At 41.4% G+C, this 19,275-nt stretch overlaps 1 protein-coding gene across 5 annotated transcripts in view; it reads right to left on the reverse strand.

The window, feature by feature from the left end:
• AUTS2 (activator of transcription and developmental regulator AUTS2) overlaps positions 1-19,275 on the reverse strand; it is a 980,988-nt gene that overhangs the window by 703,913 nt on the left and 257,800 nt on the right. For all 5 annotated transcript variants that reach the window (XM_034752724.1, XM_034752728.1, XM_034752725.1 and 2 more), the window contains exon 2: positions 9,343-9,552. In XM_034752724.1, the coding sequence (XP_034608615.1) occupies positions 9,343-9,552 (210 nt within the window). The remainder of the gene's footprint in view (positions 1-9,342; positions 9,553-19,275) is intronic.

Raw genomic sequence — 19,275 nt, forward strand, 5'->3', positions numbered from 1 at the left:
ACTGCATCAAGAGACCTAGTTCTACCTTTCACTCTGTCAAGTCTCCCAGAGACCATCCAAGCCTTTAAGCACACTTTGGGGGGCATTTAAAATTATCCATCTATACTATGAAAGAGACCCAGCTTGTTCACCTGGGTGGGAGACAACTATGTCGTAACCAGGTTCTCAACCACGGTTATTGCCTAGATGGGGACCACTATTCTGAACTTTTTACAATATACCATCACCTAAATTGGAGCCTGCAGATTGATCCAGACAATTTACAATGACTTTAATTGATTCCTAATGCACTTCTCTAGAGACCAGTAGCAAAATATTTACTAGCTTGAGGGTGTGGCTCCGATGGGCAGACATTTTTTAGTTTGCTTATGGTCCAAGAGCCAGTACTGAGATATAGCTCCCTGTCTTTTAAAGACATGCATGCTCATTAACTGGTAAAGGCAGTGTGTGGGGGTAGAGGGGAATGTGCCCATTTCTTCCCAGTTTCATTAGTGCTGAGGGAAAGGTTTATCACAGAGCAGCCATTTTGAGTCTATGGCACTTCCCAGTATTTGTTTTAACTTATTTAGCAGCAATAGCCTTAATAATCAATTTGGCTCACAATTACTATTTCAAAAGGAGCCTCCTATGCAAATGAAGGGGGGAAAGCACTTTACATAGCTATATGTATCTATAACAAAAGAACTTTACATAGCATATATATATTAAAAAATAACATTGCCAGATGGCATAATACAGAACAGAATTAATTTCACACATGATGTTTTCAAGGTGTTAGAACATGTCATAGCTTCTGCTAATAAAATATCTCCCTTTCTCCTCCTCCTTTTAAACTAAGAAAATGCTACATTCCCACTAGGCCATATTTTACATTACATGTGTTTTCAATTCTGATAAGGGCAGCTGATTGCTTGCAAACCTAATTACAGTCAAATGAAAGTCTCTCAGAACCATCATTAGCAATTAGGACCTGCCAGATTTGCAGTGTATCATTTAGAGAGGTATAATTCAATTGCTCATTGAAAAATTGCAGGTGAAACTGGTGATTATAAAGGAGGAAAAGCCTGCAACACGTCACTGCAGGCAAATCTTCAATAAAGTGGCAGCTTCTATGAACGGTTGATCAATGAATGCAGGTGTTTGCTCCAGCACACCACATAGCACAGCTCATCACATTGCTCGGAAAAGGTTAGCTGCATCCTGTCATCTCTTGCTTGGCTTAGTGAATGGTTCTGGATTTCACGTTGTGTCGATGTGCGTGTGTTTTTAAAAAGGAAGCCAAAGGGCCTTTCCAGGAACTTTATTAAATCTGGGTGGATGTGCAGTGCAGAACAATAGGTGCATGCAGCAATACATAATTCTTCAGTGCTTTTCACAGAATACCAAAATCCCCTTTATGCCCAATGAGCTCAATTATATGTTATTAGGCTCCAGCGGTTGTTTGGATGCTTTTCAGCAGCTGGGTGCCTTCATGACAGGCTGGAAATGGGGAGTGTGGGTTAAGTGCAGCTGAGATTTCTGTGACCTTGCTCAGAAGCAAACCATTCACAATCACAAAAATCGCTTGTACTTTACCATTTGTGACCAACTGTGCTGATTTCCAAGAGGGAAGTTAGAATGGAGATGGAATGATAATAGAGTTTACACACGCACATACACAGAACGTGTGTGTGTGTGTAAATAAAATAAAAGATGGCCCCTTTCAAAGGAATGGTTATCAGCGGAGCAATAAAAGCTAAACCAACCACTTAACAACATTGCAATGACACAATGAGGAGAAACAGGATAATGCTGAATACAGCAAGGTTTCCAGCCCGCTCAAATAAGGCATCTCACACAAAGAGGCTCTCCTTTTAAGACCCCTTCCACACCCATGCACGACTTGTACTGACAAATGGGCCATTCTTTTCAGTATTTGCCCTGATATAGATTTTTCTAAACCCATGCCCCACAACTGCATCCCTCACCTACTGCCCAGTCCTCCTCCCATTCAGAAATTCTTCCTCCTTAATCCTGACCATCTGCAAAGGACACCTTAAGTATTAAAAGAGATTTATTCTTCTATTATCTCCCTCTCCCATTATGGTATTAATCCAGTTGATGTGTGCGCACAGCTCACTGTTACCTGTATGTTGTCTTCTCCCTATCCTGCAAAGGGCTGTAATCTAAATTTTCCACAATGAAAACCATGAAAAAGTTGATTTTCCGAATGGTTGAGTTAAGAAAAACTATATCTGAATGAAGCCTCCCAGCCTCACAAGAATTGAAGCATATAAAAAAAAGCATGCGATGAAATGTTTTACAGATGGTGTTAATAAGGTGAACTGAGTAACAAAACCAAGTAAACAGTGCCCTGTCGTGAAATACAAAGCCAACAGGTACTGTATGCAGCTTCATGATAATAGTGTTCCCTTTATAACCTTGTTGCAGGTGATTTATTCCTTTTATTTTAACACAAAATATATGCCTTGTAGGTTGCCACATCATATAGTGAATCTGCTTTTTTAATGTAATAAAAACAGCTGTGCACAGATTAAATAAAAATACCCCTTTCTTCTAAAGAGAACTGGAGGGGAAAAGTAAAACATGTCAATTTGCATTAGGAGATTAAAGTACTATTGAACCATAATATTTCCTATGGGCCAACCTCTGCCTATAGTTACAAGTTGGCTTGGAAGGATTTTATGAGTAAATATTGGTAAACATCAACTTCACTGTATACACACAAACCAATGAAAAAATATTTCCAGTGATAACAGAAATTTACCGATAGGCAAAGAAGGAAAAATGCTACTTGAAAACTTATTAAGAGTTTGATTTAAGGATATTTACATTGTGAATTCTGACGTGATGTTGACCATTTTTGCTTTAAGGTTATAAGCTTCAATTTTTGAATTTCAGCATCTCCTGTCATTAAGTAATTATTGTCTGACTCCCTTCAGTCTCAGCCATCCACAATTTCCTTCAACTGTGAAAATTTCAAATCAATAAAAATGGAAAAATGCTTTAAAATAAACATTGTTATACGTTGAAATTATAAAAAAAATTGAATTGTGTCAAGCCCAGTTACAAGCAGTACTACTCTCAAAGCACTCAGGGCCTGATTGTGTTGCCACTGAAGTCAAAGGCAAAACTCCCACTCATTTCACAGTGCAGAATTAGACCCCCACTAGGGCAGAATTTGGCCTTACGTGTACATCTTGTATTGCACAAATGTCTATTTCCTCACGTACAGTATACTCCAAGGTGCTTCTCCTCTGACCTGCTATTTTACTGTGGTGTAAGCCTAGTGATTTCAATGGAATTGCTCCTGATTTACACCAGTTAAGTGGAAGGAGAATCAGGACTTCACTGTTAAACGTATGATATATGTGTGCACACCATATATTGACATGCCCCATAAGCTATACAAACGCATGGGTCTCTCCCCCCCCTCCCCCTTCCTGACACGAAGTCAGTTTTCAGTCAAAAAATTAAACCATTGTAGAGGGTTACATACGATACATACAGTTGCTTGTCTCTCAAAGCCCACCCACAATTTCATTTTCAATTAGCAGCTCTTGGAAAGGCAATAATAAAAGCAGTTGCAAAGAGCACTCAGATGTCAATGAAAGACTGCAAACCCAAACTGTAAATAGCACATTGTAAATCGCTTGTCACCACTGTCAACTCTCGCTGGGGAATCACACAGCAAGTGACAATCAAACCCATCTGCTTAGCTCCCAGACCAATGCCATCACAAACCATACAGCTACTACCAACCTCCCTGTTCTCTCTCTATTACCCGTCATGTATAGGCTTGTATTAGGGTGTGCAAAGAGCACGACTAACTACAAGCACAGATTAGAATGCAGAGCATGGCAACAGTTATTTCATCTTCTGCAGCAAAGATTTGTTGAATTACTAGAGCGCGCTAGCACCTTTACATCAGTGGAAAAACAAGCTATGATTAAATCAGCAGAACAGTTAATAGCAGCATGTTCTATAGTAAAGATGAAGTTGGGGGAGAGTGGCCATAAAGATCAACCACCAAAATCATTTGCTTTTTGACTTTAGGTTCCCTGGATAACGGGGCACCAGTCAAGGATGTACATAATTCCTGAAAAGAAAAAGACTTGGTAATGTCCAACAGATAGTCCCCCTTCTCCTTAAATGATTCATGTACTGCAGCAACATTTAGTGGCTTCATAGAATGGAGTTTCTGAAGCATGAGCCCCCAACAGTGATACATTTATCGTTTTTAGGTGCCTACTTCAGTGGTGTTTGTCTGTCTTCCTTCTCCTTCAGTTGATTGTCCCATCCCCATTAAAGCTGCTCTTCTCATCGGTCTCTCCATTAGAATCATAGAATATTGGGGTTGGAAGGGACCTCAGGAGGTCATCTAGTCCAACCCCCTGCTCAAAGCAGGACCAATTCCCAACTAAATCATCCCAGCCAGGGCTTTGTCAAGTCGGGCCTTAAAAACCTCCAAGGAAGGAGATTCCACCACCTCCCTAGGTAACGCATTCCAGTGCTTCACCGCCCTCCTAGTGAAATAGTGTTTCCTAATATCCAACCTAGACCTCCCCCACTGCAACTTGAGACCATTGCTCCTTCTTCTGTCATCTGCCACCACTGAGAACAGCCGAGCTCCATCCTCTTTGGAACCCCCCTTCAGGTAGTTGAAAGCAGCTATCAAATCCCCCCTCATTCTTCTCTTCTGGAGACTAAACAATCCCAGTTCCCTCAGCCTCTCCTCATAAGTCATGTGCTCCGGACCCCTAATCATTTTTGTTGCCCTCCGCTGGACTCTTTCCAATTTTTACTCCTTTTATTCATCTTCTGCTCCCTTCACTTCTTTTTCAGGCTGCCTATTCTTAACTGCCCATAAGCATTTGAAACAGAACTTCATACCAGAGAAATTGGTAAGTGTAACAACCCCCTGCTACAGGTCACCATCATGAATAGAAGCCAGAACCTTCAATTCTAATACACGGGGCTCTATCACTTGAGCAGAAGGCGTAACAATGCTAGAGTAGCAGTAGTGTTAGACTCTTGTATTTTATGGGGAGCAGCCACTACACTCGGCATATTTTGTACTGCATGCTCTCTCAGGAGCACACGCTATCAGTTCTCCATTACCGGAAAGAAGGCTACAGAACCTCCTACTAGGGATGATGGAGAAAGTAATTGGTAGGAAAATTATGGTCGGGAAACTAAAAAAAACAAAAAAAGATGGCTTATATATTATCTTCAATTGGAAATTCCCACTGAGTAAAGACAATGACAAGTTTCAGAGTAGCAGCCGTGTTAGTCTGTATCCGCAACAAGAACAGGAGTACTTGTGGCACCTTAGAGACTAACAAATTTATTAGAGCATAAGCTTTCGTGGACTACAGCCCACTTCGGTATGCATCCGAAGAAGTGGGCTGTAGTCCACGAAAGCTTATGCTCTAATAAATNACTTGACTTGGCAATATGCAAATGCAAGACTCCTCCGAAAATATTTTCCAACCTTTTATGTTTTAGTTCCTTAAAATGTATTGTTGGATTGTGTGGATTTTATTTTTATTTTTTTTTTTAGTTTTACAAGTGATTTTAAATGCAAACACTTTGAAGTAAGAAAATGGATCAAAACATTTGTCATAACCTCTCAAAAATGACTGGGTTTTTAACTAGTAACGTTTTTCGTGCTTAGTATAATAAGTGGAAGGGAGAGTGTGAGCAAAGAATTGCACTTGTGAAAAATAGTTGTGTGGATCAGCTTGTCATTGTCAAAAGAACAGGAGTACTTGTGGCACCTTAGAGACTAACAAATTTATTAGAGCATAAGATTTCGTGGACTACAGCCCACTTCGGTATGCATCCGAAGAAGTGGGCTGTAGTCCACGAAAGCTTATGCTCTAATAAATTTGTTAGTCTCTAAGGTGCCACAAGTACTCCTGTTCTTTTGACAATGACAAGCTGATCCACACAACTATTTTTCACAAGTGCAATTCTTTGCTCACACTCTCCCTTCCACTTATTATACTAAGCACGAAAAACGTTACTAGTTAAAAACCCAGTCATTTTTGAGAGGTTATGACAAATGTTTTGATCCATTTTCTTACTTCAAAGTGTTTGCATTTAAAATCACTTGTAAAACTAAAAAAAAAAATAAAAATAAAATCCACACAATCCAACAATACATTTTAAGGAACTAAAACATAAAAGGTTGGAAAATATTTTCGGAGGAGTCTTGCATTTGCATATTGCCAAGTCAAGTCTCCTTCAGGCATTTATTTACAAAAAGCAGAGTTCAAAAGTCCTTTCCCTAGTAAAAAATTTTCACGTTTTCTGGATTTTAATAAACCTGTAGGCACTACAGCCTAGCTGGATAAATACCTGCATGAATACTGCAAGGATTTCCTCCAAAAACTAATTAGCAACCCTTATGATAGCTGACTTGAATGAAATCCATTTGATGAGAGCGCTTCATCTTGTAAATCCTGCATGTGAGAGTTACATTCAGCTGGTAACAGATTTCACAGAGGCATGTCAGCCAGGACTGTTAACCACCATTGAAACAATGAACAATCTCAAGGTACGCAACACTTCCCAACAGGGCTGTACTGTAGCCAGAATTTCACTCCAGGGTGCAAGTACAAGTGACGACATCAAGATTGTATCATTTTGCACTCGTGTAACATGCACATCTGGGACAATTCAGCATTTCTTGTTGAAATGCAAGATAAATATGTTTTACTAATGCACATCCACCCACACAAAATAGCCCCAACTAAGCAGATCCCCCACAGCCCTTATATTATCTTCTCACTAGTATCCCCATATCCTTGCTTCTCTGCCAATTTTAAAATCAATGGGCCCTATGTTCCTCTCATTCTGATGTGACTGTAATACTACTGACTTCAGTGGTGTGAATCAGTCTCATCCAAAAACCCCAGGAGACCAAATGACTGCTGGGAAAGAGAGTGCTGGCTGGGGAAAATAAGAATAAGGGTGTATGATTGTGAAGTGGTGCAGGGAGAGAGAATGCTTCGTTAATACAAAAAAAAAAAAAAAAAAAGAACTGCATTTGGAACCTTTCCTTTGCCTAGTTTCTGCAGGTTGTTTACTACTTGCATTGAAACGCAAAAAAGAGAAGGAAATATATGCTGGATTGAATGCCTCTGGGTATGTCTTCTTAAATAAGCTTTGCCATCTTTTCAATGATACACCCCCCCCCTCTTTCTCTTTCTCTGTTTAAGTGCTAAAATCACCTGGATTTGTCAGCCCCTAAACTGCTGATGAGAGTGTGTTCTTATCTAAAGAGATGTACCTCAATCACAGGCATTAATTGATATTGGATAGGATACTTTATTCCTTCTCACTCTGTCTTTTTTCAGTCTTATCCCTCTGGAATTAAGCTCAGATTTACCAGCTAAAAGTGAAAACATTTTCCATGACATCTGTCAGCTCAATAGCTTCTGAGTCGGTATATATTTAATCTTTAAAAAAACAAGCAAAAAAACCCCACACCCCCTACCCTACAACCTCATAAATAACCTCCATCAGCACATAGGGTGACTCTTTCATTGCTTAAGAGCCAAGTAGAAGGTTTGCATCTGATAATATGCAATGACATGGGAATCAAGTGTGGTAACAAGTCACATTTTATGAAGACGATGCACACAGTAGACACTTAAAATAATCAGATCCTCTTAAAAGGAACAGAGTCAGAAATTTGTGTCAGAACATAGAAAATGCTTCTCTTCCTCTTCAATCCTTCAACACACAATTTTAAGTCCCCGACTGCGTTTTCAACTCTTCCTCGAACAGTTCTGTAGTGGCAACTGCCTACTCAAATTTTGCAATACCTACTCCAAACAACACAATTGCTGCATCAGCTTTATTAAAGACAATTCACCAACTTTCCAAAAAGTAAAAGGTAACAAAATAGTATGCATGCAGAATAGGCATTTTAAGTTGTCCTCTGTGCTGAACCACTAATCTCCAACTACCTTAGTTCTAAACATTGTAAGTTTAAAAATATTGTAAATTATTTTTTATCTATAGTTACAACTTTGATTATTAAAAATGAATAGTCAATTTACTTATTACTGACACGTTATTTACTCTTTGAGCTTCCCTCAGCTCAATGAAAATCACCTTTGCCTATAGTCATTTCCACTTTCAGGTTCTCAGTTCTGCAACATTTAGGTTGCAAACACTGCAGAGAAGGGCTTAGTCGTTCTCTGTTTTCATTGGAATTAAAAACAGACATGGAAAAATTGTATTAATCTTAGGTAAAAGCTTGTTTTTAATCACATGTAAGTTTCAGACAAATTTGAACTTGTATGGTCTCTTAACTCTGCTATTCTCCAGCTTGACAGACAAATTAGCACGTATGATATTTTTATACACAATATACGAAAGTCTCCAAAGGATTAGTCTTCCATACAGAACTGATATAAATACAAAAGGAGATATTACATATATATTTCTCAATCAAAGAAAGATTTGGAAGCAAGGCTATTTTTTTTTTTTTACAACCCCCCCCGGAAATATCACACCTGCCACTAAGATTTTTTTCTTTTTTACGTGAGGAACAGACTTCTCTACAGATTGTTGAATTATGAGCCCAAGTTGCCAGGCTCCAGTGCTGTAATCCTGGATGCTATGCACTCCCTCATTTCCTCACCTGTGAGCCACAGCGACTGCCGTAAGAAGAGCAATGTAAGGTAGGTGTGAAGTTCTTGCTCAGGGGAATGGTGATTAGTAACCCAAAAGAGTACACACTAGTACCACAGACACTCTACAAATGAGCTCCTTGTACAGTAATCAGTCTTCCAGTTCCATTTGTCTTGATTAGCAGCTCCCCCTCTCACAATTACCTCACCTTGCCCTTGTTATTCAGAGGGAGTCGCATGCTTCTGTGTACAAAATCTCAAGTCAACAGAAGCATATTCGTGCCACAGATTCATCCTGATTCCTGCTGGCTTTTCTGCTGCCTTTAGAACCCCGAGATGCTGCACTCCCCGGCCTTGCCAGTCTTACAGCCTGCCCAAGTGAGGCTCTGTAGCTTAAGAGAAGAACTTGCAGCCTCCGGCATTCTTGCTCATCACCTACCACCTAGAGTCATTACACAGGTCTCCCTTCCTCCCATTCCATCTAACAGTCCCACTCAGCGTCCCTCTCCTCCTACCAGATAAGCTAGCTGTAAATGAAAAGGAAACACCAGGTGGCCCAACCATAAGACAACCGGAAAGTGGTTAAAAGAAGCATAAGAACCACCGGGATCTAATAAGCAGATCCCACGGACTATATATGAAGAGAAGATATGCAACCCTTCCCCCGCCCCCAAACAAATAACTTGTCTCCCACCTGTCTGAGTCCCTTCAGTAATTTCTTCCTTTTCCCAAGGTGTTGGCAAAGATTGCGGTCATTTTCCCGGTCTGAGCTGTACTGGTGATGGTTAAGTCTGTGCTTTTTTGGATGGTACGACAGCCCATTGGTAAGTGCTTCCCGTTTCTTCTTGGCCAGAGGATTCTGATGCTTTTCCACACGTTCCTGAGGCTTCAGTGCTACGTCCTTCTGCACAAGAGGGTGAAGGTGGGGCAGAGTGGGAGAGGAGAGAGAAAATACAGAATTATTGGTTGTGGTACAGGCTGGGAAATGACTTCTTTTCATGTTAAAAACAAGCCCATTGCATTTGTGCAGCTCTACTTCACTGAAATAGACTGGGACAGATCCACAGGCTCTCTCTGTATTCAGCGCAGTTCAGAGAAGGCACCACAAAGGAAGCAGTAAACCACCTTTGTGGGTTCATGATCCTCAAGCCACCAACCACTGGTCCAGGAACAACTCAGGGAAGCCTCTGGGTTGCTCTAAATTATACCAGCTACAACGGCCTGCCCTAAAGGGCTGTTCTGCCAGGCAGGGATCGCCAAGTGCATCAGCTAAATCCCCCAGCCCTGGCCACATCAGGCACTTGACTCTGTGCTGCCAAGAAAGTTTTTATATGTTGCAAATCTCCAGCTGGCTGACTGAACGGATTTTGGCAAGGCTGCTTTGAATCTCCACAGAAGCGCAAAGCAGCTTTAAGTGGGACCTAATGGGTTCTCTCTCAACCAAAGAACTTTAAGTGTAGAATAAAATTCTAAAGCTACTGGAATTGAGGGGTCAGATACATCTAGTGTCATTACTCATTACAATGTTACATGACTCACTCTCATCACACACATATATACCTGCATCCAGCCCTGCCTCTTGGCGTGAGTTCATCAGCACCAATATTTGCAAACACAACCCGTTTATCAACTGCTTGTACATTTATTAAGTCAACAAGTGCTTATAAGGCTCAAATTAACAAACACCATGTTTTTTAAAGCAGTCTCTAGACTTTCAAATTTCTTTCGGCACATTTAGATTTGGGCCCAAAGCAAAACAAAGGCCTGATTCAAAGCCCATTGGAGTTAACAGGGGTCTTTGCAATTACTTCACCTGAACCACCCACCCACACAAGTGTTTTGGGAAGTTTACATCTAGGTCCCAACTTGGTAACTGACCCCTATCTCTGCCATTTGCACGATTGTTGTCCCTAGCCTCTGTTTGCCAGAAGCTGGGATGGGTGACAGGACATGGATCACTTGATGATAACCTGTCTGTTCATTTCCTCTGGGGCACCTGCCACTGGCCACTGTCAGAGGACAGGATACAGGGTTTGATGGACCTTTGGTCTGGCCCAGTATGGCCGTTCTTATGATCAACTCTTGGCTGCAGACACCCTCAAATCCTTGGTAATAATCAAATTTGGATGCAGATGTTGTGGCTCAAGCCCACTACTATTTGTTTCCCTATCAACATTTAGAACATAGAAGCCTATTTTTAAATAGATTTGGAAGGATTAGTTTTCATCAGTAAATGTTGAATTCACCCAACATACACAAACAAACAAACAAACATTTCCATCAACAATAATCTAAATTTAGAGACAGGGAAAGAAAGAAAAATTATGTTTGAGAACTTTTTATTAGAGTTTAATTTTAGGATTTGGTATGTTTTGACATGTGACATTGACAATTTGTGTTTTATTGTTAAAGCTTTAACTTTTTATAGCTCGATGGCTAGTCATTGAATAATTATTGTCTGACCCGTCTCATTCTCTCAATCAGATATAATTACCCACAGCTTTGAAAATGTAAATAGATAAAAATAAATGCTTAAAAACAGATATTTGTCAAAATAAAAAAATAAAAATGGAATTCTGCCAAGTCTATTTAGACAACGTAGCACTGAGCATACTCTGCTAACATGTCAGGCTGAGTGGATCTTGAGCACCCAGAGGAATAGCTACCAGCCTTCCTAGCTCAAGGTTCCCCATGTCCTCTGGTCCTGGAGCCTTCAGACCTCAGTTCATCGTAACTTCAACATTACAACTGCTGATGGAACAAGCTGGGAATGAAAGATAGAGCATAAGAAAGCTCTGCGATGCCATTGGTTCTCTTAGCACATGCAGGTTCGGAACAAGAAGAAAATACCACAGACTCTGCCAAAAATATTATATAAGAAGCCAGACAAATTTTCCTGATCCGGATCAGTGAACAGAAATACACCTCACCATCCATTTGGCTTTTGTTAGAAAACTCCCTCTAAATGCTTACTTCACAGGATTTATACCTAAAACCATGAACAGAGTTAGAGTATGTCTTCACTACCCGCCGTATCGGCGGGTAGCAATCGATTTATCCGGGATCGATATATCAAGTCTCGTTAAGACGCGATATATCTATCTCCGAACACACTCACCGTTGACTCCGGCACTCCACCAGAGCGAGCGGCGGTAGCGCAGTCGACGGGGGAGCCGCGGCCGTCAATCCTGCGCCATGTGGAACCCAGGTAATTCAATCTTAGATACTTCGATTTCAGCTATGCTATTCGCATAGCTGAAGTTGCGTATCTTAGATCGATCCCCCCCCAGTGTAGACCAGCCCTTAGTTAAAGTGGAGGCGGTCACTATTCAGCTTTGATATTGAAAAGAACAGGGAGCGTTTTACAGTCATTAGAGAGGACTGAGAGCAAGGACTCGGGTTCTGTTCCCAGGTCTGCCATTCATTTAAGGCACCTTAGACAAGTTCCTTAGCTTCTCTGTGCCTCAGTTGTATTCATTTGTTATTAACCATTTCAGAGGAGAGTTAGTAGCCTTAATCCATGTTTTTTAAAAGGCTTTAAGATCAAGGCACTTCACCTCTCTGTGCTTTCGTCTCCCCATCCCTCCTCTGTGTATAGAGCTTTGAGAACCACTGAAGAAAAGCATTATATAGAGACTTGGCAGAATTCAATTTTTATTTTTTAAAAAATAATTTTGATGAACCAAAATAATCTATTTAAATGTTCACAGTTGGAGAATGAAGGAGGGATCAGAATAATGATTTAATGACAGTAGATGTTGAGATTCAGAAAGCTAAAGCATTATAACCAGTACAACACAAATTGTCAACATCACACATGTCAAAACATACAAAGTTAATATCCTTAAATCAAACACTAACAAGTTCTCAGGAAAAGTAAGCAAAATGCTGCTTGCTCATCTGTAAAGTTTTATCAATCATTGATAGATATTTTTTTATCAGTTGGTGTGCGTACGTTGAAATCGACATCTACCACTAAAAACCTAATTCTTCCAAGTCTAGTTATATGGCAGCTAGGTAATTATTATTAACATGGAATACGTGAAAGAAGTGTTAGCTTGTCTTCCCAGTCCCACTAAAATAACATCCCCATGCCTAAGATGTTATATTTTGACCGATATTTTTCACCGATTGTTAAGTCAGATACTCAGCTGATATAAATCAGCATAATTCCACTGACTTCACTGAGGATTGACTTCAGGAGTACTATACCAAGTTGATGATAGTGGTAAAATTTTTTGAGTTTAAAATCTATTCACCATCTGGTCTGACCTCCTGCATTACTCAGGGTAAAGAATCACCCAGTATTTCCAGCATGGAGCTCAGTAATTTGCGGTTGAACTGTACTGAAATACATTGACAAACTCTTAGTAAAGCCAGACTTTCCACAGACCCCCTTCAAAATAAGTGGACGTGCCAGAATTACAATTCATATGCTGTAATGCACTGAAACAAAAAGGTGCTTCATTATGAAGGAAGTTATGCTATATCTGAGCTCACAATCACACTTTATTCTGTGAAGTCAGCATAAAATCTACTGGTTTATGAGGAGCACTTACACAAACCTGATCGTACTTGTACCCAGGGACTTTGTTAGGCTACTGGATTTAGTGTTTGTGCCTTAAAACCACTATCAGGACCCACAGTAAATTCCAAAGGGGAGGGGAAGAGAGAAGAGAGACTTTTGTGGGAAAAATATTCCCCTAACGGCGAGAAAGCTTCTGCAGGAATGTTTCTGTGGCTAAGAATCTAAATGCAACAGTGGCAGAATTCCAAACTTATAAAATGTCTCGAGGGTCTAATACTTCCATCAAGAAGTGACTAACTCCCATTAGCATTAATGAAAGCTGCTGGATGGGCCATAATTCCCTGCTGCTCTGAAGGGTAGCCCAGATACAGCTGGGTTAAATCTTTTAAACCAAACCCCCCATATCTGAGCTAAGTTTGCCAACAATTCTGTTGAGTTTAGAGCCATCACTATGCAGAGTCTAGTTAGTTTATTATTTGGAGTGGAATTCACCTGTAAGGGCATCTCTCAGTGTACACCCAAGGCAAGTGAACAAATGGGACCTTAAGTTTTTGGGGCAAGGTCATGACCTAATTCTCAGATAGGCGATAATTGCTGCATTCCCCAAAAGATGTGATATACTCTGCTCACTGCTAGAAATAGAGACAAGAGAGCAATGCATTCATGCAGCTCGCAGTTACAAATCATGAAGCGGGTCTCGCCTCCAATTTGGTGGGTTACCTTTGCATTAGCTTTAGATTGCTCAATACAAAGAAATCAGAACCAAATTACTCCAGAACAGGCACCAGCCTTTTGCTGCCTTATATCGCGGTAGGATTCATAACAGAGTGCTGAGGCCAAAATCTTATCCCTTTGAAGTCAAAGGCAAAACTTCCCACTGCCTTCAATTTCACCAGGCTTTAGCCCCTAGAAAACTAAGACATGAGTCCAGTTTTTTGTCTGCAGAACTGACCGGCAGGTGAAGGAAGTGGTGTAGTAAGAGAAGTACTGGGTTTATAATGGCGCCACTGGCTCCATGGCACCAGGCCCACACTTGGGAAGGGGCCCATAATCCTGGGTCGGGGTGTGTGGGGGGGGAGGTGAGAAGAGGGGTGAGGACAGCAGGCAGGAGGCTGGGGAACCGGGGGGGTGGGGCTCAGCTGGCCCAGGTTAGGGGTTTCTGGCTGCCACGTGCGCACACAGCTCCCCCCAGCTCCACCATTATTCGAATGTGGAGGCCAGGGAGTGTGGGGGTTCCAGCCCAGGCTGGGCAGGAGGCGGCACTGGCACCCCGACCACCAGTGGGTGCTCCTTGCTCCAGGTAAGCCTCCTCGGCCCATGCCCTGCGGAACAGGTGGAGCCCCATCACTCCATCCCCACCCCCCCACTAGCACCGCTGGGGAAGACTTCAGGACAAACTGCTCTGTGCCCATATGCCCCACCCTGTATGGTACAGTACTCCAGAAAAGGCCAGATTTGACGTATTTTTTTTTCCTTCGGTCTTGGAAGCCTCTGAAATAGGCTACTGTCTGACAGAATAACGGATTACATACATCACTGGATGTGTTCTGCTATGGTAATTCCTTTGTTCCTCTCTTTAAAGCTGCTGGGGAGAAAGGAAATAGATGGCAGAGGGCTGATTTAGCAGAGTACGGGAGGTACAATAGGCTTGGCACTCGATGGGAAGAGCAGCCCCTCAGTGGGCCTCAACATTTGAACAACAGGCTTTCCAGCTCCCTCCAGACCCAGCCATCAGCAGACAGCCTGGAATGACGCAGCTCCCCTTTCTTTACTACATTCTAGTCCCTTTTCAAAGTAAGAGAGTCATGGATGAGGGGATCTGAGAGACAGAAGACACAGCACAGCCAGCAAGAGGAGTTCTGTCAAAACATTCACTGTCCATTTATGTTTACCACTGCTTGGCTCCTCCTGGAGCAGCAAAAGAAGAAGAAAGCATTCTGGCTGACCACTGGCCTGGCCTGAGACTGGAAGCGGGTAACAGAGTCTGAGTGGAGGCGAGGACTAAGGGTATCACTGCAGCAAGCAGAGTTTGATTCACTTCAGGAAAGGAGGGAGCTGGAGCAGGCAGAGCTAAATCCAGAGAAAGAAAAAGATTCCATATTAAATTCACAAGGATGAGTAGCAGCATGGTTCACTGAATAGGGCACTGGACTAGGAGCAGGAAACTTCAGTTCCATTCCCAGCTTTGCCCCTATCCTGCTGCGTGACCTTGGGCAAGTCTAACTTCCCCTATCTGTGGCTCAGTTTCCCCTTCCCACCCTTTGCTTGTCTTTTATATTTAGATTGCAGTAAGAGCAGGGACCATCTCTTACTACACCTCTACCCCAATATAACACTGTCCTCGGGGGCCAAAAAATCTTACCGCGTTATATTGAACTTGCTTTGATCCACCGGAGCGCACAGCCCTGCCACCCCCCCCGGAGCGCTGCTTTACTGCGTTATATCTGGGTCACGTTATATCGGGGTAGGGATGTATATATACGTACAGTGTCAAGCACAACGAAGGCCCAATCTCACTCATGGCCACTAGGCACTGCCATAATACAAATAATAAATGTCATTAAGGTGACCGGGGGCCATACGCATACCTAGATAGATAAGGAGACTTGGTATTTCGTGTCAGGCACAGTTTTCAACAGCTACACACAAGAGCTGGTTCAAAATGGATAGCTGATCCTATGAACGATACATTCTTATCTTGGTGTTTCTCTCCCCTCTCCCTCCTACACACAAACGTCTATAGTATTAAATAAATAATATAAACACATAAGCCTTATTTTAAAACCAACTACCGGTATGTCATATCATTCAGAGGCATCTTTCATCAATAAGGTGCCTTAAATGTATAAGTACGTAATTGCATGCAATTCAATACAAATGTGTATTACTATTTATGAGCGTACTGTATAATCTAAAAAAAATCCATTTGTTTTATTTCTATGAGGCACATGAATCAAACCAATCTCTCTCTCCGTGCCCAACACAGAATAGCTGCATACGCGGAATGGTCTCCTGCCGTGACTCAAGCAAGCAGGAAGCCTGCTGAAGTCTGCCGGGTGGCAGTGCCATCATCTTACTCCAATTAATATGAAGATTTCAAACCAAATTATGTGTCTGGGAAGGAGCAGAGGCAAAGCATGGACGCACAGAGACTGTTTTACACAATGGGAGCTTTGAAGCACATACAGAGTTCTCAAAGTACCAGCGTTGGGTGAAACTTGCCCCGTTTATTTCAAAGGAATTGATCACCGTAGTATCTAAGTGCCAGCTTAGATATAATGGGCCAGAGCCTCGCTGGCAGCATAGCAGTCGTTCTCACAGCTTTGTTGGGTGAACGCGCTCACAAATCCTAGGTATCTGGTCCCCAGCAAGCTAGTTTGCATCTGAAGCCTAGAGCCTTGAGCTTCCATTTCAGCAGCCAGAGAACAGCTGGGTGTAGGGCAGAGGTAGGCAACCTATGGCACGCGTCCCAAAGGCGGCACGCGAGCTGATTTTTAGTGGCACTCACACTCCCCAGGTCCTGGCCACCAGTCCGGGGGGCTCTGCATTTTAATTTAATTTTAAATGAAGCTTCTTAAACATTTTAAAAACCTTATTTACTTTACATACAATAGTTTAGTTCTATATTATAGACTTATAGAGAGAGACCTTCTAAAAATATTAAAATGTATTACTGGCACGCAAAACCTTAGAGTGAATAAATGAAGACTCGGCACACCACTTCTGAAAGGTTGCCAACCCCTGGTGTAGGGGATCCCTAGTTACTTCCCCCGCAAACCAATGGTTTGAGCATTGGCCTGCTAAACCCAGGGTTGTGAGTTCAATCCTTGAGAGGGCCACTTAGGGATCTGGGGCAAAATCAGTACTTGGTCCTGCTAGTGAAGGCAGGGGACTAGACTCAATGACCTTTCAAGGTCCCTTCCAATTCTAGGAGATAAATAAATACATTAATGGAGATATCCTATTTATTTAGCCATCTGTGCCAGTGACCAAGAGGGGAAACGTGATATAGGAACTGGTATAGCAGCTCTGTCAGCCTATGCTAAGGGATTCTTCTCCCAGGAAAGACAAAGCCACAGAAAGAAGCCCTAATGCAGCAGAGAACAAGGCCAAGTTTCTTGGCTGAAACTCCAGGTGTTCAGATTATTAACAGGTTCAAACCTCAGTCTCCATGAAATGTTTTTATGGGTTACTTTTTGTTCCGGTTTCATTCTGAACTGGAAAGGGGCTTCGTTTCTGAATCTGCTTTGAATATGCCCCTAGACAATGGAAATCTTTTTGGGGAAAAAAGCACGGTATTTCAGAGCTAGCACATCCCAACTTTTACAGTTTGGAATACAGTTAACCTGGAGTGAAGCTTGAAAATATACACCATACTTGCCATAAAACCCTTAAGAGAAGAGTGTGGTTTTGTTAAAAGAAAAAAACCACAAGTGTTACAAAGCAATGCAACTTCAAATTAAATGTTCCATTTAAAAAAACAAACAAAAAAAAAAAATTAAAAAAAACCCCCAACAATGTAAAACAACCTGTTACAAAGCGACCTGAGCTCTGTAACCCCATTTTACTGCCAACCGGAGAACATTCAGAAATGAAGACAACCCAACCCATCCATTGCAAAAACTTTACATCACTCAAATTACACCTGACAGCAGTGGAGTGCAGGTAGTACCTCTCCCTTAAAGTACCCACAGCCCAAATGCCAACGTCCCAGAGCAACAATTACACCAAGATGACTTTTCAGAGTCAAACAACAGTTGTGCATACTATTCAGAATGTCAATTGCAAAAGGAATGCTTTGGATTTCAAAGGAAATAGCATCTAAAAGGGTCTTATAAATAGGCCATGAGAAGACTGAGTTCGGTGTCTGTCATGGACCCCAATGAAGAAAGAAGGAGCTGTTCTTTTTATGCCATTTAGAAAATTTGGTTTTACGTGTTACAAAACACAAAGCTGGAAGCAGCTGTCAGCTTTGTCTATGCTTTATGGACCTTGTCTTTGGAGATGCTAAGCACCCTCTATCTTCATTGAAGCCAATGGGAGTTGTAAAGGGAAGAGTGTGCAGGACTGAAATATAAGCATGAGAAGGAGGAGGAGGAAGGGGAAGTATCTGTTTTTTGGGAGGGTTTTGTTTGTTTCAAACACAGCAAACTGGATATTCAGAATTTAGTTATCAAGAAATTAAGATGTCTAGACTACACAGCTAAGAACTGGAAATCCTGACGTTTAGTTAGCAGCATGCACAGAATCTCTCTATCTAGTAAGTTAGCCAAACAATTGGAACACTAGCAAACAGCTGCAAAAACTGCATTACAAGAAATAATTCCAGTCGGATGACTACCAAAGTTCCTATCATACTTTGGCAAATCTTGATCAACTCACACTGCCGAGTTTTGGAATAATTCTCTGACTTGATTGATGGAAATGTCCTTCAGTGATGCTCTTAGTTCGGCTTACTAATTTACCACTATAGTTTTGGCAACATCAGCAAGACCTGGAGGCCTGAAAATGATGCACTCACTGCTCCCTGAAATCTTTCAAAATTAGAAAGTTGCATAAGATGTTTTTAATAGTCCTTCATTTTTCCTTCGGATATAACAGCTAAACGTAGCTATAGCTGGATTATGCTGAAACCAAGCTTTTGGAAACATTTAAGGAAGCAACACAGCATGGGGGTAGGTGAATAGGAAGTGCACTACAAAAGAGAACGGATTTCTCAAACTTTGGAAATTACATGATTTGTAGGACACTGAGGATTGGAGGAGAAAGCCATGATGTCAAGCACACTAAGTGGCTAACAGATCCACTAACCCAAGCAATTTACTCAAGTTACTAGATCTCTGCAGAAAGGTTTGATCTTGGTCTTTTTGTTTGTTTGCTTTGTGTTTGAAAAATTACACTGGTCTACAATTTTTGAGAAGTCGTCTGCTTCAGAGATAAAATGTGCTATTTATTATGTATTTTGATGTGCTGAATTCAAATATGACAATTAAAACAACTGATTGGCTACTGTTTCTAAGATATTTAAGTTTTTACATTTTATGTCTATGTATATTGTGTCGATGATAGAGTTTTAATCAAATTGTAAACCTAGGTCTT

This window comes from Trachemys scripta, chromosome 18 (assembly GCF_013100865.1).
Source record: "Trachemys scripta elegans isolate TJP31775 chromosome 18, CAS_Tse_1.0, whole genome shotgun sequence".
Lineage (NCBI taxonomy): Eukaryota > Metazoa > Chordata > Testudines > Emydidae > Trachemys > Trachemys scripta.